The following is a 26397-nucleotide window of genomic DNA, read 5'->3' as shown; positions in this document are numbered from 1 at the left end:
TGTGGGGGGTCCTGCTCTTTGGGGTTGAACTGTGTTCCCCCACCCCGCCACCCCCCACTCCCCAGAATTTATATGTTGGAGTCCTAAGCTTCAGTACCTGCAAACGCAACTGTATTTGGAGACAGCGGTGATCAAATCAAATGGGGCCCTCAGGGTGGGCCCCCATCCAATAAGACTTATATAAACAGAGGACATTGGGATAGAGAGACAGATAGGTATGGAAGGAGCAGGATGGGAAGACAGGGGGTCAGGATGCCGTGTAGACACCAAGGACACAGGCCTGGAGCAGAAGGAGCCTGCCGACACCCTGACTCGGCCTCCCAGCCTTCAAGACCAGGAGACGAGTGGGCGTGGTCTGCGGGGCTTTGCTATGCAGCCCTAGCTAACTAGCACACCCTCTCCTCTGTTAGGCTTCCTCACTCCCCATCCGACAGATCCCAGGACGGACAGACGCACCGAACTTCAGAGGTGGACCAAGAGGGGGCCCTGAAGGGACCTGAGATGCTTTCATCAGAGGATGAGGAGGGGGCTGAGGAGGGAGATCCTTCCTCCTGGAGTCAGGCGCTTCTGAGGGTGACTGCTGGCCCATGCTTCTTGCCATCTCACCTGCCCTGGAGACTATGATGACCTTGTCACCTGCTGGGGCCTCAGCCAATTCCCCGCCCCCCAACCAGGCTCCCCCTAGCTTCCCCCCACCTCCCACCTGCATCCATATCCTCCCAGACACACAGCAGTCAACCACAGGACCCGCAGTCTTAGCTCCCAGCTCCCAGCTCACCCTCTCCGGCCTCGGGGCACCACGCCCCCTGCTAAACCTTGGCTTTCTGTCTATAACATCGAGGCCCCTTTGGATTCAAGGCCTCCCTTTCTGGGAATGGGCTGTGCACAGAAGGGTTGGTAAGGCCGTCCTGGGACGGCCGCCGGGGGAACAGAGGAGCCTGTGCCCAGGACCCTGGAGGCGGGCAGGACAGGCAGGCCTCTCTCCTCCAGCGGCCACGCTGGGCCACGCACACAGAGCCTCTCGTCGCAGTGGGAGGGGCAGAGAAACACTTTAATGAGACGGAGACGGCTTCGTGGGACGCCTCTGGAAGACGGATCAAGAGCAGGAGACAATGTGGCCTGCGTGTCTGGCAGGGCCGAGGCGCCTAGTACTTGAGCAGCCAGCGCGGCTGGTGCTGGCCCAGCGACGTGAAGTAGGACCACCACCAGGGCTTGCTGCCGCCGGTCGTGGGCTGTCTCCGGGCCCCCAGGGGCTCCTGGTCGGGCTCCTGGGGCTCCCCTCCGAGCCCACCCCTCCGGGACCCGGGAAGGAACTGCTGGGGTCCAGTCCTCAGCGGCTGGAGAATGAAGTCCACGCGGCCAGCCCTCTTCATCCGGGAGGGGATGATGACTTTCTTGATGACCTTGGAGTAGCCGGGGGCTTGAGCGATGACGATGTGGGCCCCGGGGGGCAGCAGTCTCCAGTAGTCACCATCTGGGGCTGCAGACACATGGGAGGAGAGCGGCTCTCAGAGCTGGGCTCACACGGCCTTGCGACGGTGGGCACCAGGGGTCAGGGAGCATCGCCTGCAGGGCAGCAGACTCCAAGGGTGCGCTCGCCTCTGTGTAGGCCTGGAACGCCCTTCCCACCGGCTCCCTCTGTCAGACTCCTATTCATCCCTCAAAGCCCTGCCTAGGCACACCTCCTCTCTGAAGCCTTCACAGTCCATCCCACCCCCACCCCACCCCCCTACACACACAATTAACAAGCCCTTCTTTCTCTGGACTGTTTCCTCCAGGAGCACACATCACAGGGTACGGTATTTTTCAAACCAGCTGTGAAATCCCTGAGGGCACCCAGAGCCCGCAAGGACACACAGCTGATCAGTGGGATAAAAGCTCTGGGATGTGAACCAACAGGCTCCCTCCATAACGGTGGTGTTTGCCCAGCAGTCGCTTCTTGAGGAACACAGAATCCACGCTGATGGTCATTAGCAGTCAGGGCCTGCATGTGTCCCCCCGCTCCCGCCCCCGCTGGGCTCAACACTGCAGGAGATACAGCTCGAGGGGGACACAGACCCCCAGGGCTCCCCAGCCTCATCCTCCCCCTAGGCCAGCAGTGGGCGGATGGAGCAGGGTCACACTCTGAGCAGGAGTCCCCAGGAGATGCTCACCAGTGGTGATGTCGTGGCGGATGCCCTTGACTAAGATCCGGGCGTTCTTGACCGGCTTGCCGAACTTGTCCATCACCATGCCTTTGATGCCCCGGTGCACCTGAAGGGGCCAAGGACCAGGTGGGGATACGGTTCATACCTGCCTGAGGGCCGACAGCCCACCCAGCCTATCTCCAGAGAAACCCTCGTCTATGAAGTGAGGGTGAGCAATGAGGAGCCCACCGCCAGGGTCCTCCTCCAGCAACAATCAACCCCATTCCGGGCTTGCAAACGGCCAACAGTGCCAGCTCGGGGGGTCTGGCCGACAACATCTCCTGAGCCCTGAGCGGCAGACCCCTCATGCCCACCTGTGAACACATCTGAGCCCCCTGCCTGGGTAACCAGGGCTGGTGGGGCCAGGGTCCCAAAGGCGTGGGGAGGCAGCCGGAAGACACGGGCCTGAAGGTTGGGACCCTGGTGTCAGTCCCGGCCAGGCACCAACCTGCTCTCTGACCTCAGGCAAGCCACCGGGGCATCTCAGCCCCCCTCCCCATCTGTAACAGAGGGTCGCTGTGCCCACCTTGGGGAGTAAGAATTAGTACAGCCGAGCTGGAGGCAGGGTGGCCCCACGCTCTCGGTGGGCTGGTCCTAAGCACAGGCAGTGTCTGAGCAGATGCCCCGCAGTTCACGCACACGTCACCATCAGGCCAGGAAGCCTTACACTTGGCAAAGAAAGCAGCTCCCGGACCCTCTGCACAGTTCTCCTAAAATGACGTGCAACGCACAAGCTGAGCACCCTGGCTCCATCGGCTGGAAACAATCAGAGGTCGATCCTCCTCGTGTTAGAGGAGGTTGGGACGCTGGGTGGGAGGGGCAACTCAGGTTGGGGGCTGCTCTGTCCCTGAAGGAGGCTGCTCTGTCCCTCCCTCCTCCAGGGCCACCCAAGACTGCCAGCCTCCACCCCGCCCTTCCTCTGCTCACAACGCCTGACCTATTCCTCTCCCCTTTCCAGACACAGCTCACACTCCTCTTCCTCCAGGAAGCCCTTCCTGATGACCGGTCACATTGGGGGCCTCCTTGGGAAACCCACAGTCCTGGTTTCCCTTCTTCCAGCTCTGACCTCACTGTGATGTCACCGTCTGTCTTTTCCCTGCCCCCTAACCCAAGAGCAGAGGCCAGACACACAGAAGGACCTCCGGCGAGCTCCTGGTCCGTCCCTGCTCTCAGGCGGAGCTCTCAGGCAGAGGAGGAGAGACGCCCCCAGCCGCCTCCTCAACCAGAGGGAGGTGGACGCCACCCCCTCAGGCCTGGTCAGGATCACTTGCAGAAAGGCCTCAGTGGACATGACAGACAGATCCTTATCAGGAGGCTCGGGCAGCTGTCCTGGGGACCGTCCTTGGGGGCAGCCAGGCTTGGCCACAGGCTGCCCGGCCATTTGCAGTATCGCGCTTGCTATTAAATCTTTATGCCCCGAACCTTCACATGCAATATCCATAGAGCGATCCCAGCCCCATTTAAGGCTCCTTAAAAGTCATTTCCACCAGACGGTCGTAAAGCGGGATGCGCGAGGGGGCCTGGCCGTGGGCCATTATTGATGCTGACCGGCCCCGGGCAGCACGGTCGCTGGCACAGCCGCCAAGAAGGACCCCACGCTGACAATGTCCAGTTGTCATCCAGGGCTTTGCTCCCTCCCTGCTGCTGCAGCTGCTGGCCCAGAGGCTCTGCTCGCTCCCCACGGGAGGAAGTTCCTGATCTTTCCAGAAGGGAGGGGCGTCGACACCGAAACAGGGGCTTGGGGCAGGCAGATCTGAGTTCGAGAGGCCGATGACATCGGACCAGCGCAGTCACTCTCTGACCCTCTCCGTCTCCTCCTCTGGCTATATCAGAGCCCCCGTGATCCCGGATGGGAGCCCACGGTCCCCCGACTAGCACGATCCTTCCCCAGCACCCTCGTTCTTCCGACTGAAAAACCCGGCAGCCCCGTCTCCTAGCCAGGCCTGGTGGCAGATTCGAGGCCGCGTGGCTGGGGCTGGGGGCAGGAGCACCAGCTGTCTCCCTCTGGCAATCGTCCTCCTCTCTTTGGACCTGCTCCTCACTGGCAGCAACACGCCATTTTTATGATTCTTAAAGATGCTCGGGAAAAAGAAAAAAGCAGAGGCTTCTCGAAAAACTCCCGTTATCACGCTCTGCTTTGAGTTCCCGTGTCCCTCACATGAGCGTTACCCTAATCAGAACAGCATCCCCTGGGAGGGGTGGGGGGCACGCGGTGGAGCCTGAGGGCTGGGGCAGGGCTGGGAGGGGTGGCGGGACCTCGGCATTGGGTCCCCACACAGTCACTGGTCCACCGGGAGTCTCAGTTCTCTGGGTCTGGGGAGGGGTGACTTTAGACATACTCTCTGAGGCCCCGCACTCAAGGCACCCTTATTTCTGGAGGCTCTCAGCCCACGATGAGGGGGGTCACCCTTCAGTCCTGTTGCCCCACTCCCGCCCCAGCAGCCCGTGTCCTCCCCTTGGAGCCTGAGGGGCAGATGTACTCAGGCGCTGCCTGACGACCCCGCACCCTGCTGCCAGCCATGCCCTGCAGCCTCACCCGTTCCCATGGCCACGCCTCTCATTCTGGCCACGGGACCCTCGGTGGTCTAAACACCCCCACGCCACCCCCTCTGCCAGAGGGTCCCTGTCCCGTGGCATGACCTCCCCTACTTCCACTTCAAGACACATCCGGGGTGCCTCCTTCCTCCAAGAAGACACCTGGCCTCCAAGGCTGGGTCAGGGGCTCCCCTGGGCTGCACCGGTCCCTGTATTCCCCTCACAGAGACCCCTGCTGCACTGGGGACCCTGATGTATGCCCCCCTGACATCCCCAGCCACCCCGAGGCTGGGCCTGGGGAGAAGAGACGTCTGGTGAGCCTTCACTCGTGAACGCAGATGGTGAACCAAGAAGCAAGTGCAGAAGAACCAAGTGACCGCGCGGACGCTGAGCCCCGCCACTCGGAGCCCGGCCCAGGGGGTCACGCCCCGCAGGGCCCAGGCCTGGGGCCCCCTCCCCACGCCAGCTCCCAGGTGGGGCCGGGGCACAGCGCCCAGAGCTCACCATCTCCATGAAGTTCAGCAGCGGCTCCTTGTTGTGCTGCCAGATCGTGTAGAGGGCCTCCTCCGGGGGGAACTTCACGCAGCCCAGCTCCACCGTAATCTCAAAGCAGTTGCTGTGCAGGTAGTTGAAGTCGGACATGCCTGCAGCACGGTGGGGTGGGGGCAGCTGAGCCAGCGGTCCTCAACACCGGCTCCCGCGGGGCCCCGGGCTGGAAAACTGGGAGGGGCCGGTCCTATCCCGGCCTCCCAGCCGGACAGACGGAGGCAGACGGCTCCCACCCAAGGTCCCAGGGGAGGGGGACCTGGGCTGGGGAACAAGTGGTCTGGCGCCCCTGTCCACAGACTCCCCTACCACCTGTGTGGCCTTCTGGGGAGTAAGGAGCAAGTCCACCTCCAGCTGAGAAGCTGGGCTCACGCTAGGGGTCACACGTGCCCCTGCCCCAGCGCGATCACTGGTAACAGTGTCCATTTACCGACAGTCCTGAGAACAATTTAGAGAGGGAGGTCGTACAACCTCCGTCTCTGGGGGAGCCCAGCCCAGGGGGGCTGACGGCTGGCCTGGCAGGCCAAAGAGCCTTTGGAGCAGGACTGGCTGACCATCGCCCCCTGAGGCTGCCCTCCACCCCAAGTGCTTGGGAGGTCTTGTCCAGCAGAAGCTTCTAGGCGGCTCTGAGGCCCAGACCTTCAGAGCTTCAGGGCCTCCTCCAGGCCCTGGCAGCCAGAAGCCACCCTTCATGAGTTACCGTTCAAGTCCGCAGTGAGGCCACAGCCCCCACACACAGATGGCCCCTCTGTCCCTGGCCGTGGCCCCTAACCCTCCTGAACTCATGCCCTGTGGGTGGGGAGCCCGGCTCACCTCTCCCAGGCTCAGCACGTTACAGACCCCACCGAAGGGTCATGATGGAGAATCGAAGCTCTCCCCCCGAGTGCCAGGGGGCCCATGTGTCTGGGTCCTGGCGAGAGAGAAGCTGCACTGCCCCCTCCGGGGAAGGACACACGTGCCACCGAGGGCAGCAGAGGTGCTGAGCAGAGGAGAACATGTCTTTGGAAAGGAGCTGAGGGGCCGCCCTGTCCACCTCCCAGGAGAATTCGGGGGACAGGCAGGGTGAGTCCCAGCTCTGCCACAGGCTGAGGCCCTCGAGCTGGCCCTTTCCTTGTCTGAGTCCAATTTCCTTATCTGTCAAGGGACAGGAATACTCAGCGTCGTGCCACCGTGGAGGGGTGGCCAGGAGCGCATGGAGGCCTGTGGGCTCAGCCTCGGGCGCCCCCATGGCACAGGGAGTCACCTGCTCCCGCGTCTCAGAGAAATAATGAATATAGTCTTAGTGTAAGAATATCCCACATGTTTGGACTTAGTATGTATATAGTACTCAACATCCTTCCTCACTTCTCTAAAACTCCAGCCTCACTGACAATCCTGTACCCCATCAGGCAACCCTACAAAACCCCCAAAAGGCGAACTGGTCATGGGTGGGATCACGAGATGGTAAGCGGCCATTAAATAAACCGCAGAAAAGGCAACAGGAAGTCTAGCCCTTCCCGGATATAGGAACTGTCCCTCTCTGCAACGCCAGTCCAGCCCCGACCCAGAGCCTAGCCCTTCCCCAGCCCAGCTGAGCCCTTGTCCCGCCCCGGGCCCCGCCCCCGTCCCACCCCGGGCCCCGCCCCCGTCCCACCCCGGGCCCCGCCCCCGTCCCACCCCAGGCCCCGCCCCGGACTCTGGCCCGCCTGGTCCCCCACCATGCCCCGCCCAACCTCCAGCCCCGCCCCGGCCCACCCTGCTTCCAACCAAAGCCCCGCCCCGGGCTCCAGCCTGCCCCAGGCCCCGCCCCCCCACCCCGCCCACTGCCGGCCCGCGCACCTCCGGTGAAGCTGTACCAGTCCGCCCCATTGATGATGCCGCCCCTCTTCAGGAAGTTGCCCCCACACCGGTTCTCCGACCTGTCCATCATCATAGGGTGCACGTCGGCGTAGGCTCGGGCCAGCAACTTGAACATCTGGAAGGGAGACGGAGAGGTCACCGCGAGGGCTGTGGTGGCCGCCCTGCTGGACGCCCTCTGAGCCGGGGGCAGAGGGTGAGGCAGGAGGTGCCTCCTATGGGCGGGGCTGCTGCAGGGAACGCCTGCAGCTCGGGTGGGAGGGGGGCAGTGTCCTTACAGCGGGCCCAGCAGGTGCAAAAGACCGGAGGTGGCTACAAGGGCACGTCACGGAGCCCTGCACACCTGGCTAGGGAGCGTGGGCTTCCCCTCGGGAAGGGGGCGTTCCGGAGGTAGGTCGGCATGAAGCATTTCTTGCTATTGTGCGGAGGGCAGGCCTTAGGGGGAAACAGGTGCGAGGGGGTGGGGGGGTGGGGGCTGGGATGGTCCCATTTTTACCGCCTTCACCTCTCAGGTGAACGTCTATTGTATTCACCACTTCATGTCCCCAGGGGACACCAGCCGCTGCAGGAGCCCACCCACCCTCATGACATCCCTCACTCTTGCAGGCCCCAGGTCCTCCTCCCAGACTGGACACAGCCACCTGTGTGTCCCAGAACCGGACACAGGTCTGACCCAGGGTGAAGGTTCCAAGCAAGGGCCAGATGGATGAGGGGTGCGCCTGCCCTGGGCCGGTTCAGGGCCCCTGGGCCCCAGAAGAGGTGTGTCCCTGTAGAAGGACCCTTCTTTAAGAAAAGGGGAGGTGGACAGGTGGGGTCAGCAATGAGCGGCTGCTCCAGGCCAGAGTGAGGTCTCTTCTGACGACTCAGACCCAGGGCCTGGGGTTTGGAGAAGGATGCGTCCAGTTTCTCGGGGTAAGGCTGCAGTTGCAACTTGGTCCCACAGACACAGCCCAAGTCCCCGAATACAAGCCCATGAGTGTCCTGCAGTCACCAAGGTCAGCAGTCCAGGACTGCTATCCTGCCAGCAGCCGCTACCGCCTGTGGTCAGCATCAGCTGCTTCAGGCAGGCATCCAGGTGCTGACGGGGTTGTTTCTGGAACTCTGCCTGGGCCCCCACCTCTCTGGTACCTACTACCCATCTGAAGAGTGGGACCTAGGCTGGTTGGGCCTAGAAGGTTAGGCCAGCCCCTCTCCAAGGTCTGCACCCCAAGATCCTCCCTCCTGGTCTCTCTCCATCCTGCCCTGGGGCCGTCTCCTGTCACCTGTCAGTCAGCCCCTCAGGAGAGCAGAGAAAGTCCCCACCACTCCAGGGTGCTTGAGCCCCAGGCTGGCTGGAATCAGGCCTGCCCTGGTGGCAGGAGCTCTGCCCAGGTGCCAAGTGTGGGTGGGTGGGGAAGACACAGGGATCATGACCACTCCCAGAGAAACAAGGTGGAGTGCAGTGGGCTGCTAGGAGGGGCAGACGTGGACTGGCTGCAGCCCAGGAGCACGGGCCAGGGTCAGAGAAGGACCAGCCAGCCAGGGACCTGCATAAACTAGCTCCTTCCCACTGAGGGATGGGCTGGGCCAGGGAGGGCCTGGACGGCAGGACGGAGCTGGAGCCGAGCTGGGAGCAGGATTTTGGCAGAAGGGGCAGGTGTGTAGAGGGACAGAGGGGCGAGGCAGGCAGCCCTGGCTGGCCTAGGAGCCTTGAATGCTGCCCTAGTCCACCGGCCACCATGGAAGTCTGGGGGTGTGGCTTGGACACCCTGCTCAGGCCCTCCTCCTGCTCCTCGACTCCCCAAGCCTCTCCTGGGACCCTGGTTTCCACAGAGACCACCGCTGGCTGCAGGTCTGAAGGATGATCGATCGGTGATTGATGGCTGGTGGGAAGGCGCTCAGTGTTCTGACTCTGTGGGGACTCGTTGAGGTGAACGTCCCCCCTCGAGGCATCTTCACGCATTGCCCCTGAGAGCCAAGGAGTCTGAGCCTGCTGCCCAGCGGCTCCTGCTGGTGGAGGACACGGCTTCACCCAGATGCTGATCTGCCCTCTGACGGCACAGCCACACCGGGCGCAGGCCAGGCAGAGGCGAGACACCCAGCCACTCCAGAAGCACTGGCAGAGCTCCAAGCATAGAAGCCAGCACCTCTCCAGGTCCTAGGGACTTGCTGGTGCAGGAGTGAGTGAGTGAGTGAGCGAGCGAGCAAGTGAGTGTATGAGTGAGTGATGAGTGAGTGAGTGTACCACAGAATGGGTGAGTGAGTGAATGGGTGAGTGAGTGAATGTATGAGTGAGTGAGTGAGTGAGTGAGTGTATGAGTGAATGGGTGAGTGAGTGAGTGAATGTATGGGTGAGTGAGTGAGTGAATATATGAGTGAGTGAGTGAGTGAGTGTATGACTGAGGGATGAGTGAGTGAATGGGTGAGTGAGTGAGTGAGTGAGTGAGCGAGTGAGCGAGTGTATGAGTGAGTGATGAGTGAGTGAGTGTATGAGTGAGTGATGAGTGAGTGAGTGAGTGAGTGTACGAGTGAATGGGTGAGTGAGTGCGTGAGCGAGTGTATGAGTCAGTGATGAGTGAATGAGTGACTGTACGAGAGAATGGGTGAGTGAGTGAGTGTATGAGTGAGTGATGAGTGAGTGAGTGAGTGAATGAGTGAATGGGTGAGTGACTGATGACTGAGTGAGTGAGTGAGTGAGTGTATGAGTGAGTGAGTAACTGAGTGAGTGTATGAGTGAATGGGTGAGTGAGTGAGTGTATGAGTGACTGAGTGAGTGAGTGAGTGTACGAGTGAATGGGTGAGTGAGTGCGTGAGTGAGTGTATGAGTGAGTGATGAGTGAGTGACTGTACAAGAGAATGGGTGAGTGAGTGAGTGAATGTATGAGTGAGTGATGAGTGAGTAGGTGAGTGAGTGAATGAGTGAATGGGTGAGTGACTGATGATGAGTGAGTGAGTGTATGAGTGAGTGACTGACTGACTGAGTGAATGGGTGAGTGAGTGAGTGAGTGTATGAGTGTATGAGTGAGTGAGTGAGTGAGTGATTGGGTGAGTGAGTGAGTGAGTGATTAATGGGTGAGTGAATGGGTGAGTGACTGAGTGACTGAGGGAGTAACTGAATGAGTGAGTGTATGAGTGAGTGAGTGTGTGAGTGGGTGAGTGAGTGAGTGAGTGAGTGTATGAGTGAGTGAGTGAGTGAATGGGTGAGTGAGTGAGTGTGTGAGTGGGTGAGTGAGTGTATGAGTGAGTGAGTGAGTGAATGGGTGAGTGAGTGAGTGTGTGAGTGGGTGAGTGAGTGAGTGAGTGAGTGTATGAGTGTATGAGTGAGTGAGTGAGTGAGTGATTGGGTGAGTGAGTGAGTGAGTGATTAATGGGTGAGTGAATGGGTGAGTGACTGAGTGACTGAGGGAGTAACTGAATGAGTGAGTGTATGAGTGAGTGAGTGTGTGAGTGGGTGAGTGAGTGAGTGAGTGTATGAGTGAGTGAGTGAGTGAATGGGTGAGTGAGTGAGTGTGTGAGTGGGTGAGTGAGTGAGTGAGTGAGTGTATGAGTGAGTGAGTGAGTGAATGGGTGAGTGAGTGAGTGTGTGAGTGGGTGAGTGAGTGAGTGAGTGAGTGTATGAGTGAATGGGTGAGTGAGTGAGTGAGTGATTAATGGGTGAGTGTATGAGTGAGTGAGTGAGTGAATGGGTGAGTGACTGAGTGACTGAGGGAGTAACTGAATGAGTGAGTGTATGAGTGAGTGAGTGAGTGAATGGCTGTGTGAGTGAGTGAGTGAGTGAGTGAGTAACTGAGTGAGTGTGTGTATGAGTGAGTGAGTGAAATGAGTGAGTGAGTGAGTGAGTGTATGAGTGAGTGAATGGGTGAGTGAGTGAGTGAGTGTATGAGTGAGTGAATGGGTGAGTGAGTGAGTGTATGAGTGAGTGAGTGAGTGAGTGAGTGATTGTATGAGTGAGTGTATGAGTGAGTGAGTGGGTGAGTGAATGGATGAGTGTGTGAGTGAGTGAGTAACTGAGTGAGTGAGTGTATGAGTGAGTGAGTGAGTGTGTGAGTGAGTAAGTGAGTGAATGGGTGAGTAAGGGAATGAATGAGAGGATGGGTGAATAAATGAGTGAGTGGTTGAATTAATGAAGCGCTGAGTGAATGAATTAGTGAGTGAGTGAATGACTGAGGACATGCATGACTGAGTGATGAATGAGTGAATGAGTGGGTAACCTGAATGAGTGAGTGAGTGAGTGGCTGAGTGGCTGAGTGAGTGGCTGAATGAATGAGTGAGTGGGTGATGAGTGACTGACTGAATGAATGACTGAGTGAGAGAATCAGGGAGGGAGGAAATGAATGAGTGGATGGGTGAATAAATGAGTGAGTGGGTGAATTAATGAATGAGTGGCTGAGTGAGTGAGTGAATGGATGAGTGAGTGATGAGTGAGTGACTGAATGAATGACTGAGGGAATCAGTGAGGGAGGGAGGAAATGAGTGAGTGGATGGGTGAATAAATGAGTGGGTGAGTTAATGAATGAGTGAATGGGTGAGTGCGTGAGTGAGTGAATGGGTGACTGAGTGAGTGAATGAGTGCGTGAGTGAATCAGTGAGTGAGGGAGGAAATGAATGAGAGGATGGGTGAATAAATGAGTGGGTGAATTAATGAATGGGTGAGTGAGTGGGTGACTGGGTGGGTGGCTGAGTGAGTGGGGATGTGAGGTGTGACAGAGGCAGAGGGCACCAGAACGAACGAGGGCAGGGACAGTCACCGGGGACACACAGGTGACATACAGATGGTGCAGCCCCCCCGGCGCTGCAGGAGGTGGGCTCAGCCCGAGCCCGCTGGGCCCCCCCCAGCTCCCACTGCCCACAGCCCTGAACCTCACTCCTGGGAGCCTGAGGGAGCCGTACCCGATCCTTCGGCTCCACGGGTTGGCTGGCCCTGGAGGACGCCCTTCTCAAAGTCCATCCTCAGGCTGCGGTCCACACACGCACACAGACACACACACACCCCATCCCCGCTTGTCCCCGGCCTCCCGGGCAGCCCCCGTCCTGGCCGAGGCTGCACCTCCTCGTCCTTGCCCGAGTCTGGCTCCGTCTCCCCCAGGAGACGAGGGCCCGCAGCTCAGGGCCCCGTCCTCTTCACGGCGGTGGGGGGGAGACCTGCCGCACGCTCGGGGGGCTGGGTGAGATGGGGGGACCCCTGAGGGACCACAGCACAAGACCTTAGTGACCCAGTCAGACCTTCCGGAGCCTCCCCACGCTGGTCAGGGGAAGACCTGCAAGCTGCACCCTCCTGCGAGGGCAGGAAACTCCTGCTCCTGGCGGGGCACAAACGGCTCTGGGGGCTGGGGGTCAGCAGGGCAGAATGCGCAGCTCAGCTCCAGGGGTGACCCAGCAAAGCTCACCCCCCCTCCCTGGCCTCGGTCTCCTCAGCTCCCATGCCCTTCCAGAAGGCCAGCTCTGGTGTCCGTCAGGGCAGGGGGTACCCCTGGAGAAGGGAAGAATGTGGCCAGAGAGGGGTCCGGCCAGCGTCCCGGGTCTCATCCCCTGCTGCTCTGACCGGTGGGGAAAACGGGCCTCCTACAGGCCCAGGTGACCAGAACTCCTAGTCGGACCCCGCTGCTTCCCAGGGCACCTGAGAAGTGAAACAAGTCGCTCAGTCGTGTCCGACTCTGCGACCCTGAGGACTGTCCATAGGATTCTCCAGGCCAGAATACTGGAGTGGGGAGCCATTCCCTTCTCCAGGGGATCTTCCCAACCCAGGGATGGAAATGAGGTCTCCCACACTGCAGGCAGATTCTTTACCAGCTGAGTCACCAGGGAAGGGCCTGACCTTTAGCAAGCCTGCCCTGCCCACAATGGGGGAGGCGCCCTCCCCTGGGACATAACACACGGGGCGGCCTGTGTGGGGAGGGCATTCAGCCAGGGTCCCCACCCCAGCAGCTCCCAGAGGAGACACTGATGGAAGGTGGGGTGGCCAGAGAAGGGAGGGAAGAAGCTGGCTGGAAGGCTTCCTGGAGGAGGGGGTTTGGAGCTGGGTCTGGAAGGCTCCGAATTGTTCAGAAGGCTGGAAGGTTTCACTCGCTTCAGGACCCGAAGGACTTCAGGCCCCCCGAGGGCACCACCCACAGCAAACCCGCCCAGCCTCTCACCTTCTCGTCGGGCGTGGGAGAAAACATCTTCTCCTCCTGGGGATGCTTGGAGAAGTCGAAGGGATAGGACACCACCAGGTCGCCCCCGTGGAGGCTGGCCGAGAGCACGAAGGGAATGGTTCGCATCCACTTCATTATTGCCTTCGTCTCAGGGGCCACCTATCCAGGGTGGGTCGGGGGGGAGGAGGAGACGGGCCTCAGGGCCAGGCGCGCCCCCGCCGATCACTCAGCCCCACGCCCAAGCTTTAGGATTCCGCCCCGGCCCCACCCCACCAGCTGCTCCCAAGTGCCCATCCTGGGCCTGCAACTCTCCTCCCCCATCTCCTGTGGACGCCACCTCCTCCAGACAGCCCTCCCACACACCGCCACCAGGCACCTGCCAGGCTCTGGGAGCTTTCAGTAGGGGCAGGACCCCCCCAAGGGTCCCGGAATAACCAGAAACCCTTGGGTGCGGCAGCGGGCTCCTACCTTACCCCACCAGTAGTGCTGGGGGATGGCGATGTGGTCGCTGCGCACGCCGCGGACAGAGGCCAGGCGGTAGTACTCGGACGTCAGGTCAGGGAAGTTCCGGTTCAGGTCCAGGTTTTGCGCGTTCTGCCTGCCGCTGGTCCACCCGTTGTAGCCGGCACCCTGAACCCCAGGATGGCCCCCAGCCAGGGGTCAGCATGCCCACCCTGATCCCCCTGGGAGGGAGGCGTAAGGCTGGGCTGAGAGTCATGGTGGGCAGCACCCTGAACCCCAGGACAGCCCCCAGCCAGGGGTCAGCACGCCCACCCTGATCCCCCTGGAGGGAGGCTCAAGGCTGGGCTGAGAGTCACAGCGGGGGGCACCCTGAACCAGAGAACGGCCCCCAGCCAGGGGTCAGCACGCCCACCCTGATCCGCCTGGGGGGAGGTGCAAGGCTGGGCTGAGAGTCATGGTGGGCAGCACCCTGAACCCCAGGACAGCCCCCAGCCAGGGGTCAGCATGCCCACCCTGATCCCCCTGGGAGGGAGGCGTAAGGCTGGGCTGAGAGTCATGGTGGGCAGCACCCTGAACCCCAGGATGGCCCCCAGCCAGGGGTCAGCACGCCCACCCTGATCCCCCTGGGAGGGAGGCGTAAGGCTGGGCTGAGAGTCATGGTGGGCAGCACCCTGAACCCCAGGATGGCCCCCAGCCAGGGGTCAGCACGCCCACCCTGATCCGCCTGGGGGGAGGTGCAAGGCTGGGCTGAGAGTCATGGTGGGCAGCACCCTGAACCCCAGGACGGCCCCCAGCCAGGGGTCAGCACGCCCACCCTGATCCCCCTGGAGGGAGGCTCAAGGCTGGGCTGAGAGTCACGGCGGGGGGCACCCTGAACCAGAGAACGGCCCCCAGCCAGGGGTCAGCACGCCCACCCTGATCCGCCTGGGGGGAGGTGCAAGGCTGGGCTGAGAGTCATGGTGGGCGGGGTTCTCTCTGGTTTCATGAGATGAACTCTGGAGCTCATCCGCCACCTCCCTGACCTCCGGGCTGACCCTCCAACCTCAGGCCCCGCGCTGGCCGGCTGTGCCCTGCCTGGGGTGCCTCATGTCAAGGATGCATAGCTTGCTGCCCACCCCTTGAAGGCCTTGCTCAGTCACATCCTCCAAGAGGCCCTCCACTCCTGGCCCCTCCCACCCACCCCTGTTTCATCCTGCTTCTACGGGGCATGTCACCTTTTAAGCCACCACAGAATTCCCAGCGTGGGCCAAGCAGGGCTTTGCCTGTTTGGATGCCCGCTGACTCCCGATGACCCAGGATGCCAGGTACACAGACCCTCCCCAGCCGCTAGCGGGTGAACGGGCAGGGCATGTGGAAGGCAGCGGCCGCAGGGCCGGCGTGGGGGCGCTCACCTCTGCGGCCGCCACCTCGTAGCCGTCGGGGTTCATGGAGGGCAGCAGGTGGATGCGGGTGGTGTTGAGCAGGCGCTGGATTCGGGGGCTGCCCAGCAGGTACTCGGAGCATAGGTACTGGGCCAGGTAGATGAGCATCTCGCGGCCGGCCACCTCGTTCCCGTGGATGTTGCCGATGAGCTTCACCTCCGGCTCCACTGTGGGGAGGGGAATACAGTGACCCTGGGGAGTCGTCTCCAGGGGTCCCCGGAAACTTGAGGGCCTGCGTGGCAAGGGCAGCCTGTTGTTATGGAACCTATTCACACTTGTTCTGGCCCAAGGGTCTCTGTGATTAACGAGGTCTCATCCAGGCCACCACTTTCGCTGGGCTCATCGGTGACGTAGAGCCTTAAACACTAGCGTGATGGATCGATAGCTGGTTAATAACTCTACACGCTGTCATCGGTCTGTGTGAATTTCATTCACGGCCACTCCTCGTGCTTGTGCGGCGGAGGAGAGTGGACACGGTGCTTAGACGGGAAGACAGGTGGCCCTCGAATGAAAGGGTGGATAGATGGAGGGATGGGTAGGTGGAAGGCAGGAAGACAGATGGACGGATGCATCGATGGGTGAAGGCCTGGATGGAGGGAAGATGGGTGGGTGGGAGGATCGCTAGGTGGAAGGAGGGAAGCAACGAAGGAAGAGAGAAGGATGGGAGAAAGGAAAGAAAGAAGGAATGAAGGTGGCTGAAGGATACACGGATGGAAGAATGGGTGGCCACATGGATGGGTGGATGTGTGCAAGAGTGGACCAGGAGCCCAGCGGTCTTGCTAATGTGGACCCTGGATGAGTCGCCTCTCCTCTCTGAGCCCCGCACTGCTCACATGGAAAACGGCATCTCCCTCCCAGGCTGTGTGCAGCCCCGTCCCTCCCACAGTCCCAGGGCACAGATGCTCCTGAGGCTGTCACAGCAGTCACCGCCCACGGCCCCTCACAGAGGACACCGCCCGCCCCGTTGTTCCACAGGTGCGCCCACTCAACCTGAAAGCGAGAGTCCCGCCTTCAGCCCAGAGCAGGCAGGGGAGCCGGGCAGGGTGGGCCTTGGAGGCAGGGGCGAGGCTCGATGACCTCCGACCCCCGATGGGAGATGGGGCTCTGGGGACAGGTTCATGCTGCAGAAGCCACCCGGATGGAGACCAGGCTGAGCGCAGCTGGATCAGCAAAGGGGGCCGGAGCCGCTTTGCCAAGACGAGGGCCGTGCTTGACTACTCGGGAAGGACCAAGGCCAGGTGGGACTATTTCCAGACCGATCCTGTCTGACTCGCAGGGTCTCGGGCACAGACGAGCTGAGGGGCCGAGGAGAAGGCCTGGGACCCTGTGCCCAGATGCTCTTGGTGCCCTGGGGCCGGGCTGGTATTCATCTTTGCCTCGCCACCCAGGAAACAGGTTGTCCAGCCAGGGCGCCGAGTCTTTGCCAGAACATCGGGGTTCTGGGGCCAGACCCCCACGCCCCACCCCGGAGCCCAGCGCCTTTTCCTTGACCTGCCCCTGACATTGCTTCACAGTCATTTTTTCCAGCATCTGCACTGCAGGCCGGAAGGGCCTTCCCCGTCACAGCAGGTGAACCAGGACTGGGGCAGGGCCTGACCGCCGCTGAGCCCGACCGCCGCTGAGCCCGACCGCCGCTGAGCCCTGCAAGAGCGCGGCTGCAGGGACAGTGAGATCCACCACTCGCCACGTGGGGCCCCAGCCCGAAACAGGACGTAGCCTCCTAGGAGCTGAAATGAACTTGGATTTTAAATAAATAGGAAGACGCTCTACGAATGTGGACCAAGCCACTCAGAGGAGGAGCTGTCAGGGGCCAGGGCCCAGCGCCCACATACCCGCCTGGCATCTGGTGCAGCAGGACAAGGTTGCAGAGACAACAAAACGCAGTTAAGTTTTCCACTAGAGACACACAAGGCCAGACGGGCCTGCGGTCACTGTACACCCCTCACCTCAAAGCCCAGACGTCTGCAGTCCCCAGGGCCATGACCCTCCTGGCCGCCTCCTCCCCAACCCCCAGCGTGGCTGAGACAGTGGGCGCACACGCCTGGTGGGATGTGGCCAGCACCCCAGTGCCCCCAGCACGCCCCAAATCCCCACCCACCCCGTCCCCCAAACACGGGGGGCTTTGATGAGGACCGAGGACCTGCTCGTGTGCCCCAAGACCAAGCAGGCCGGTGCCTTTTCCCAGCCCAGACCGCTCACCCCCTGCCGCCCGACGGCGGCAGCAGCTTACTCAGCTCGTGCTGGCCAGGCCGGCTCGAGAACTCTATGACCAGCAGGTCCCGGCCGTCGAAGCTGCGCCCGATGCTGTAGGTCTTGGAGATGTGAGCGCAGCGGGCTGCCGTCCGCCTCAGCACGCGCACCATCTGGGCGTAGGAGTGATGGGTGAACTGAATGAAGGTGGGCGGGTAGCCCGAGGGCAGTGCCTCCTCGATGTCCAGGCCTCCTGGGGGCGGGGTGGGGGTGGACACGGGCACCAGGGGTCAGCTCGGGGCTGCCGCTGCCCTCACCCCCAGCCCCGGCCCCGCCCTGGGGAGCCCGGGATGTCGGGACCCACACGGATCCCTCGGACGCCTCTCCAGACATGACTGCGTTTGTAATTAAAGCTCCCTTTGTGAAACCTGACGTGGAGAGCTAATCACACCCCCCAACAGGCATGCACAGCAACGCAGCTCCTGGCGTCAGTGAAGAACAGGCGTGTGGGGTTGGTTTGGAAATTTCGTAACATACGGAGCAGCAGAGCACAGAACAGGCTCACGCACAGGATCCTCAAAGAAAACCGCGGCCTGGCTGCCTTCTGACCTCGGGTGACTCTGTGTCCCCGCGCGTCGGCAGTGACGGGGGAGGAGGGGGAGGGACGGGGGCTGCAGAAGGTATGCTTTGCCCCTACATTCGCAAAGCTTCCTCAGGAGACAGTCTGGGCTTCCAGGCATAGGCCAGCTGTCTATCACGGCCATCCCCAGACCAGCTGGTGGGCCCCTCCTGCGCACAGGAGCACCCCAAGGTCAGCCCAGGGGCTCCCAGACCCCCTCCTGTGGGGTCTCTGCACGCAAGTCCCAGCGGGCTGGTCTTGGAGGGCAGGGGCACTAACAGTGGACGCTTTTCCCAAGCGTCTCACTTGCCTTGTGGTTTCGTTTCTGCTCAAAATGGTTTCTGAGGGAGAAGAAAGCAAATGGAACCAGCAATTTGGTGGCGGACTGGCCCAAAATAAACTCCCTCCAGCCCACTCTGCGGGCTTCCCTGGGGCCGGCAGGCCTGGCCCCACAGAGATGTCGGGTTCCTTTCCTCTGTCTCTTGGCCCCCACCCAGCCACGCTTCCTGCCTCTTCCCCGGCGGACGGCTCCCGTCTGCCTGCAAAGTGCAGCCCATGGGCCACTGAGTCACAAAGAAGCTGCAGGGAGATGGCACCCTCATCTCCCTCCCAGATTCAGCTCCAGGATCAGCCCTGAGCTCTGCACAGCCAGTGACTGGCGGAGTGGGAAGCCAGGGCTGGCTGGGGGCCAGCCCAAGGTGCCCCTGGTTGCCACCCCCCACCTCCTTGGTTCCCAGCTGGGAGCCGAGGACACAGCGGGCATCTGAGAGCCATCAGGCGTGTGGACTGATCGACCCACCCGTCAGTGGCCGGCCTGACTCACATCAGCCCCCTCCCTGCTGCTGGTGGCCTTCCCAGAGCCTCCACTCTGTCACCTGTGAAATGGCTGCACCGGTATTCAGGGTCACTGTGGGGTCTTAACAAGACAACACGTGTGTGACACTTGACCCCAGATCACGCGGACTTCCCTGTGAGCTTTGTGACGTCACTACATGAGACGCCGGAAGCCACCGTCCCGCACCAACCGATGTCACACACACTGGCCATAGGTGGCTATTTGCACTTAGGCTCAAATTCATTACAGTCAAGGAAAATCAAAACTTAAATCTCCAGTCACCTGAGCCACGTTCCCAGCTCTCAGGAGCCACGTGTAATGCGGGAGCTGCGGTCTAGGCCAGCACAGGGGGCTCTCCTCGCGGGCCACCAAGGGCCCCACTGCCACTGGGGTCATCCGTCTCACTCACTCTGGAATCCCAGCTGGGGGTCAGGGAGGCCTGCAGAGGCACTCGCCACCCATCGCCCCACATCACAGCCATGTGGCCCCCAGAAGCCCTTTGCACACCCCCTGAGACGAGGGGCTCACTACCACCCGGGGCTGCCCATTCCAGCTCCACTCATTTGTCTGTTTGAGAAACCAAAGTCCATCTCTGCAGCCCCTCTGGGTGGCTTCCCTGAGCCCACGGGGTTCCACGGACCCCACTCTGAGGCATCTGGCTGCCGCTCCAGTCAATATCCCACATGTGATCTTTCAGGAACAGCCACAGGTGATCACAGGATTTGCCAGGCAGGTCTCAAGAGAGACAGGCTCCCCACATCAGCGCCCTGCAGTTCTCTGATGGGCGGGAGGAGTGCCATCCAGGACTCAGGCCCCCACCCTCTGCCCTCCCAGCCTGGTCCCTGCACCCGGGGCCTCTGCCTTGGCCGAGGCACTGCCCTCCTGACACATGTCCTGTTCATCCACCCGGTCATCCAGCCACTCACCACCGTGGGGGCCCCCCCGGAACCCACCTCGAAGCTTCTCCAGAGGGTCGTAGCAGCCTTCCTCCGGGCCTGAAAAGTAGCGGCCGCAGTCGAGGAAGTAGGGCCAGGCCATGTCGATGGCGTCGAAGGCGGGCTGGCAGGCCTCGCGCAGCGCCCCGCAGACGTGGCGGCAGGGTCTCCGTACACGGCCACCCTCGCAGCGCGGGGCCAGCACGGCGCAGCCCAGCAGGCGCAGGTCGGGGTTGCACTGGCCCTCCAGGAGGTGGTGCAGCACGCTCAGTAGGATGTACTCGGAGCTGGACTCCACGGCCGCCCGGGTCCGGTGCTGCAGCAGCGTGGGGAAGGCCGTCCGGTTGTAGGTGACGTCGCTGCAGGTCTGCAGCTGCAGGTCCACACACGTGGCTGCGGAGGGGGGGGGATGGACGGCGGGGTCACCAGGGCACTCCCTCCCATGATGACCCCCCCAGGACGTGCTGCCTACTAAGTGCTGCTCTGACCAAGCTGACACCACTCAGGACCAGAGCCCGCAGGAATGGGCGGCACGGAGAGGCCTGGACAAGGCCCATGGCGGAGGGAGCCAGGGCCTTTGGGAGGATCTGAGATGGCCCCCGGGCTGACCTGTGAGAGGGCCTGGCAGGCTGCCCTGGGTCTCAGCTTCCACATCCGCAGACTGGGCCCAGGAAAGCCAGCCCAGCCAAGGGGTTGCCTCGTTAAGGCATTTGGTTGACTTCTGTTTGGCGAAAATATTGTCTCACTTAAAAAGAAAAAAGTAATTCTTTACCAGCTTCCCCTGTGGCTCAGCTGGTAAAGAATCCGCCTGCAATGCTGGAGACCTGGGTTCTATTTCTGGGTTGGGAAGAGTCCCTGGAGAAGGGAAAGGCTACTTACTCCAGTATTCGGGCCTGGAGAATTCCAGGGACTGTATAGTCCATGGGGTCGCAGAGAGTCGGACATAACTGAGTGACTTTCACTTAAAAAAAAATCCAGTCCTTCTGCTCAGAATGCCCCAATGCCCAAATCTGGCAGGAGGAGCCTTGAAGAAATGCCTGCTCTGAGCACCTCTGATACGCCAGATCCACGTCCTCTCCAGCATCACCCCCAAGAGCTCAGTGCTCCCTTCCTCACTTTAGACACAGGAACTTGGGGCCAGGTGGGGAGGGGCTTGTCCCAGCCCCGGACTCAGCAGGTGCCGAGAACACCCAGGGTGCAGAGGCAGCCAGCACGGCACACACGCACGTCAAGTCAGACCCCAGACCTCCTCAAGCCCGCCTGGGGGGCCGCGGGGAGGGAGGGATGGAAGAGACCCCCGCAGGAGCCCAGGGCAGAGCCGGGGTGGGAGCCCAGCTGCACAGAGGGAGGGGCCTCCTGCTCTTGTTTTGCCTGATTTCTAGCTCTTTTAATTAGGTCTGGATTTGATCGATGGGCCCTCCTACTCACCACCCACTGCAGAACCCCGGGTTCCTCCCCCTAAAAGGCTTTGACAGTGTGGAGGCCCTGCGTTCACTCCCACAAAACAAAACCGGGCGGTCCAGGTACTTACCGCTGTCTGCGGCTGCAGACCTGGAGCATGCACCTGCAGACAGAGAGGGCGACATCGTCAGGGGTGGGGACCCCTGCCCGTCCCCAGATCCCGCTGCTCCTCACAGGGCCGGGCCCCCAGCCCCTCCCGCCCTCTGACGTCCACGTGGCCCGGGAGGGAAGACTGAGTCTCAGGTCACAGAGCTTCCCTAACAGGAGGCGGAGCACTGGCCCGGAGTGCTGGCCCATCACCACGGTGTGAACACCTCCACTGTGGCTGACGCTGGGGGATGCAAGTGCAGGAAACAAGAAATCAGGAAGTGGGTGCTGGGCAGGGGCGGGGGGGAGACAGGCAGAGCGGAACGAGCTGGGACCAGAGGGGAAATGTCCTAACCCCAGATCTCCATCTGGAACCCAGGCCTGGACCACGGTCCGACAAGGATGGAGGCTGCTTCTAGGGATTCACCTTACAGCCCGGGGTCACGGAAGCCTACCTGAGCACACGTGAGCCCCCCAGCGGGGGGATACGAGTGGGGGGTCCTGTTAGGCTAGCTGAGCAGCCCCCTGTACACACAGTACCCCCACCAAGGACAGGGCAGCCACAGCCCCTGACCCCCGCGGACCAGCTCCCTAAGCTGTCACAGGAAGGAGACATTCAAGGCGCCCTCTCGCCAAGGACTCCACGTGTCCCATCCGGCTGGGACCACTCGGGCAACGTAAGGGGCAGAAGGATAATTCTCCTGAAGCATCCAGGCAACAGGCCTGCCCCTCAGTATAACAGAGAGGGCTGCAGCTGCCCGCCACCCCGCCCTGCGCATTGGCAATTTCCAAGCACATGCCAACTCCCATCACCTGACCCCATCACCCGACTCCAAGCCTTTCCGGTCTGAGCCATTGACAGGCTGTGCCCACTGCCCTCTGCAGCAGGAGGAGGTGTGATGACGAACCAAAATGCGGAACTAAAGGAAGGGCGGGGAACCGCGCCAGTTTCTGCTTGGACGCTGCACTAACTGCCCATCTGCGTTTGGAGAAAAGACGAACGGATTCAGTCGGAGCAGGACCTCCCCGCCAGGAGCATCCATGCCCAGCGCTCACACTCAGAATTCACACTCACCGACCCGTGCAATGCCACACCTGTCAGCTCAGGAGATCAGTGGCTCACGCCAAGGCCCCTTCCTCCCCACACCTGTGTCCCAATGCCAAGCCTGTGCCTGCCACGTGCTGGCCCAGAACTGAGCAGGGCAGAGCAGAGCTGAAAACGCACTCAGACTTGGTGAGTAAAACTCCCCCTGGCCCTGGGGCCTCGGCTGGCCTCAGGAAAATGCAGGCGGAGGAGGCCGGAACACAGCAGTTACCCCCAAGCCAGCTCCTTCTGAGCATCAGACCCACTCAGCTGCCTGGACTTGAGTGGATTTGACAAGCGTATCCCTCCTGGTTGCACGTGGCTCCAAGCCTCCCCAAGTCACATATGAGAAAGCTGAGGCTCTGGGCCTCGGTTTCCCTGTCTGTAAAATGGGGCACTAGTGCCCATTGTTGCTCCCAGGTGGTGCTAGTGGTAAAGAATCCGCCCGCCAGTGCGGACCCGTGAGAGACGCGGGTCCCACCCCTGGGTCAGGCAGATCCCCCGGAGGAGGAAACGGCAACCCACTCCAGGATTCTTGCCTGGAGAATCCCATGGACAGAGGAGCCTGGAGGGCTACAGTCCATGGGGTCACAAAGAGATGGACACAACTGGGCGACTTAGCACCATTTTTGCTGGAGGGCCCCACGAGCTGGTGGTGATGGCAGGGTCTAGGGAGGGCCCAACACAGAGTGGCTCCGGGGCGCAGAGGAAGAAGGGGGCCTGGCCCCTGTGACTCGCCCACAAGACTGCAGTGCCCGTTGCGATGGACAGGAGGGCAGCATCTACGGATGTGCACCAATGCTGCCAGCGTGGCTACCAGGAGCAAGAGAAAGACGGTGGACTCACCTCCTGGGACGGCTGTAACGAAGACCCACAGGTCGGTGGAACAGGCCTTGGTCCTCTCCCGGTTCTGAAGGCCAGACTCCCAAAATCAAGCTGCTGGCAGGCCACACCCCTCCGCAGGCTCGGAGAAGAGTCCTCCTGGGCCCTCAGCAGCCCTGAGCTGTGGCCACATCACCCCATTCCCTGCCTCCGTGACCCCGTGTTCCTTCCGGTGTGCTGTGCCCAAATTCCCACCCTCTTCCAAGGATACCAGTCACGGGATTCAGAGCCCAGCCTAAGCCAGTGCGCCTTCCTCCTATCGCAGCCAAACCTGCAAAGGCCCCAGGTCCCAATCAAGCCACAGGCAGAGGCATGGGGGAGGGCGCCTAGGACTTCAACATATCTTTGGGGGACACAAAACAACAAGCCAGCCCCAGTGGGGGCCTTCGGGGAGCTTGGGCTGGGGTGGGGTCGAGAGGACACACCGTCCAGGGTGGTGCCCACCAGCCACGCACAGGCACCGAGCACCTGAAAGGCTGAGACTCGAAACGGACGTGTGCTTCGGGTGTAAAGTACCAACTTGCAGCTAAGCTGCTAAGTCACCTCAGTCGTGTCCGACTCTCTGCAGCCCCAGGGGCTGCAGCCCGCCAGGCTCCTCTGTGCATGGGATTCTCCAGGCGAGAACACTGGAGTGGGTTGCCGTGCCCTCCTCCAGGGGACCTTGCGGACCCAGGGATTGAACCCGTGTCTCTTGCATCTCCTGCCTTGGCAGACGCGTTCTTTACCACTAGCACCAACTGCGGAGCCCCAATATTGTGTATATATCAGGTTAAATAAGATTTGCTCTTAAGTTTAATTTCACCTGTTTCTCACTATCTCTTTCGGGTAGCTTCTGGGAAATGTTAGGCAATGTTTTGGGGGTTGGCATTAGCATGTTGGACAGCGCTGGTCCAAAGGCTGCTCTTGAGCAGTCTACGCGTGACCGTTACACCTCTTGACCACAAGGTGTCAGCGTGTCTTCAACCAAGGGAGCAAGACTGCCGGGGGTCATGGTATCCTAAGGTGGGGAACAATAACAGAATGAGGCCAGAGAGGTCGGCCCATCTACCCAGGGACACACAGTCGTCCAGGGAATACAGGATTTGAACCCAGACCTGCGTGGCCCCTCAAAGCATGGAAACTGCCTCAAATTCCAGGCTGCTGATAAGAAGGCAAGGGACAGGCTGGGGGTTGGGGGGGGGTGGTGTCTAGGCCTGCTTGCTCTGAGCCCCAGGACAGTAAGACAGGACAAGGACAGTCCTGGACATAGCACCCCAGAGTCAAGCTGCCTGGCCCTGCCCTCATCACTGTGTGGTCCGGGAAAGGCACTGGGCTTCCACGGACCACACATGCTCACAAGGAGATCCCACCGGAAAAAGGAATTATTCTACAAAGAGGCACTAATGCCACACAGAGGGGAAGACAGAGACCCTCCCTGCCCAAGCCCCAGAGAAGGGTCTGCACTTCTCCCTGGGAAAAGGGCAGGTCAGGGAGAGCTTCCTGGAGGAGGGGGTCTGTGCTCCCTGACAAGCCTATAATAGTGGACACTTCCTGGGGTCTTGGGGGAGGCTCCATCCGTGGCACCCTCTGCATGACCTTCTGCATCCCACGTGTGCACACAGGTGTGGGCACACACTCAGACACCCAGACACACTGCCCGGCCCCGGGCCTTTCTGTAGAAAGTGGGGGAGGAGAGAGGGGAAGGTGGGGCAGAGGTGGAGAGAAAATTCAGCCTGAGCTGAGAGAGGAGAGGGAGAGATGGGCTCAGCCAACTGCAGGGGCCCTTTGCTCCTGGCACAACCCACTTGGCTGGTGCCAGCAAGTTCTCAGGTGTCCACAAACCTCCGGCACTTGGGAGACTCAGAATCCGACACGCCCAGACCCCAGTGTGGGAGGGAACCCCCACCCCCACCGCAGTCCGGGTCACAGGTGTCTGCTGCTAAGGACCCTGACGGCGGCGGACCAGACGCACCCTCACCTTTCAATGTGAAGGGAAACTGAGGCCCACCCAGAAGGTGTGGGGAGGACCACAGCCCAGGCCCCAGCTGGCCCCCCTTCTCAGATGCCTCCCATCACCCTCCCAGGCGCGCAGCCCCTGGATACTCCCTGAGTCCCGCCGTCCCCTGCCCCCAGAATCCTCCAGGAGCACCCCCTTTCCCGGGCAGGGGCCGCACCCGCTCCCTGGCCCTCTGCACCCGCTTCCGGAGACACTGCTGTCCACATCACGGAGTTGGGAGGGAGGGCTCAAGAGTCTGCAACGGGGTCCAGAGGCCGCCCCCTTCCTGGAAGGACCGGGGACCTCAGATGCCCTCTCTTCCTGCAAAGCCCTGGCACCTGCTCCTTAGGACCCCACCTGCAGGGCACCCCCCTGCCCCGGGGTTGGCGGTACCCAGATCGAGAAGCAGCCCCTGCTGGATGGAGCCCTGGGTGCTGAGAGTGGGGCACCTCTGCTGACCCCCAACCTGCCTGTGCACTCCACCCCGGGGTCCCAGCCTGGATGCGCTCAGCGAGTCAGGCGCCCCCTCCGGTGCAGACCCCCAGGTCCAGGGTTCACGGGGTGCCCATTTGGGGGACGTTCTCTGGAGCCCCGGGTCACGCGGGGCAAAGTTGGCGGTTCCGGGGTTGCCCAGTTCCACCCCCAGGGCCGGGCGGTCCCGCCTTACCCTCGGGGTCCCAGGCGGGCTCGCACCCGGGCCGGGCGGCGGCGAGGACCAGCATGGCGAGGAGCAGCGGCGGCGGGGGCCGCATGGTGGGCGGCGGGCAGGGCGGCCGGGCGAGTGATGTGGCACTCGGGCCGGGGCGCAGCGCCGCTCGGCTCCCGCCCCCCGCGGGCGCGGAGTCGGGTTACAGCGGCCGCGCCAGGAACCGGCGGAGCCGAGCGCGCCCGCTTCCGGAGGCCGCCGCTCCGCCCCCGGGGGTAAGAGCCCCCCTTGGGGCTGGGTTCCGCCTCCCACCTGACCTCCGGGTCCCCCGCTGATGCTGCCTGCTAGCCCCGATTCCTGGACCGAGGGGGAGCCTGGGAGGCGGGGGCCCGGCCTGCCTTGGACCCGACTGGCGCGGGGTGAGGGTAGGGGGGGGAAAGGCCGGCTACCCCCAGCTGCGGGCCTGGGTCCCAGCAGAGGAGTGATGGAGTGTGCACTCCTCCCACCCTGTCACCCTGTCGCAGCTGGAGGATGCACCTGAAGGGTCTCTTCCATGACCTTGGGCGCCCCCTGCCCCACCTCTG

At 61.7% G+C, this 26397-nt stretch overlaps 1 protein-coding gene across 2 annotated transcripts; it reads right to left on the bottom strand.

The window, feature by feature from the left end:
* Positions 1 to 1051: 1051 nt before the first annotated feature.
* On the bottom strand, positions 1052 to 25919 carry CPZ (carboxypeptidase Z). 2 transcript variants are annotated; one of them, XM_068975413.1, is made up of 11 exons: positions 25835 to 25919; positions 21210 to 21242; positions 19697 to 20071; positions 17330 to 17542; positions 15070 to 15266; positions 13685 to 13846; positions 13217 to 13375; positions 7086 to 7221; positions 5226 to 5365; positions 2154 to 2253; positions 1052 to 1480 (listed from the first exon to the last, which is right to left on the bottom strand). In XM_068975413.1, exons 1-11 carry the CDS (start codon positions 25917 to 25919, stop codon positions 1146 to 1148), a joined length of 1935 nt encoding a protein of 644 aa, XP_068831514.1. In that variant the 3' UTR covers positions 1052 to 1145. The 2 variants fall into 2 exon arrangements, with proteins under 2 accessions (XP_068831514.1, XP_068831515.1); XM_068975414.1 differs by lacking the exon at positions 21210 to 21242.
* Between the last annotated feature and the right edge of the window lie 478 nt (positions 25920 to 26397).

This window comes from Capricornis sumatraensis, chromosome 7 (assembly GCF_032405125.1).
Source record: "Capricornis sumatraensis isolate serow.1 chromosome 7, serow.2, whole genome shotgun sequence".
NCBI classification, from domain to species: domain Eukaryota; kingdom Metazoa; phylum Chordata; class Mammalia; order Artiodactyla; family Bovidae; genus Capricornis; species Capricornis sumatraensis.
This window is presented reverse-complemented; position numbering and strand designations above follow the sequence as displayed.

Coding starts and splice junctions, on each gene's coding strand:
- CPZ (XM_068975413.1), bottom strand. CDS start 25,919: ATGCGGCCCCCGCCGCCGCTGCTCCTCGCCATGCTGGTCCTCGCCGCC. Junction 7,222..13,216: donor CTCCCACGCCCGACGAGAAG/GTGAGAGGCTGG, acceptor TCTCCCTTCCAG/ATGTTCAAGTTGCTGGCCCG. Junction 1,481..2,153: donor CCGCCACGACATCACCACTG/GTGAGCATCTCC, acceptor ATGTGTCTGCAG/CCCCAGATGGTGACTACTGG.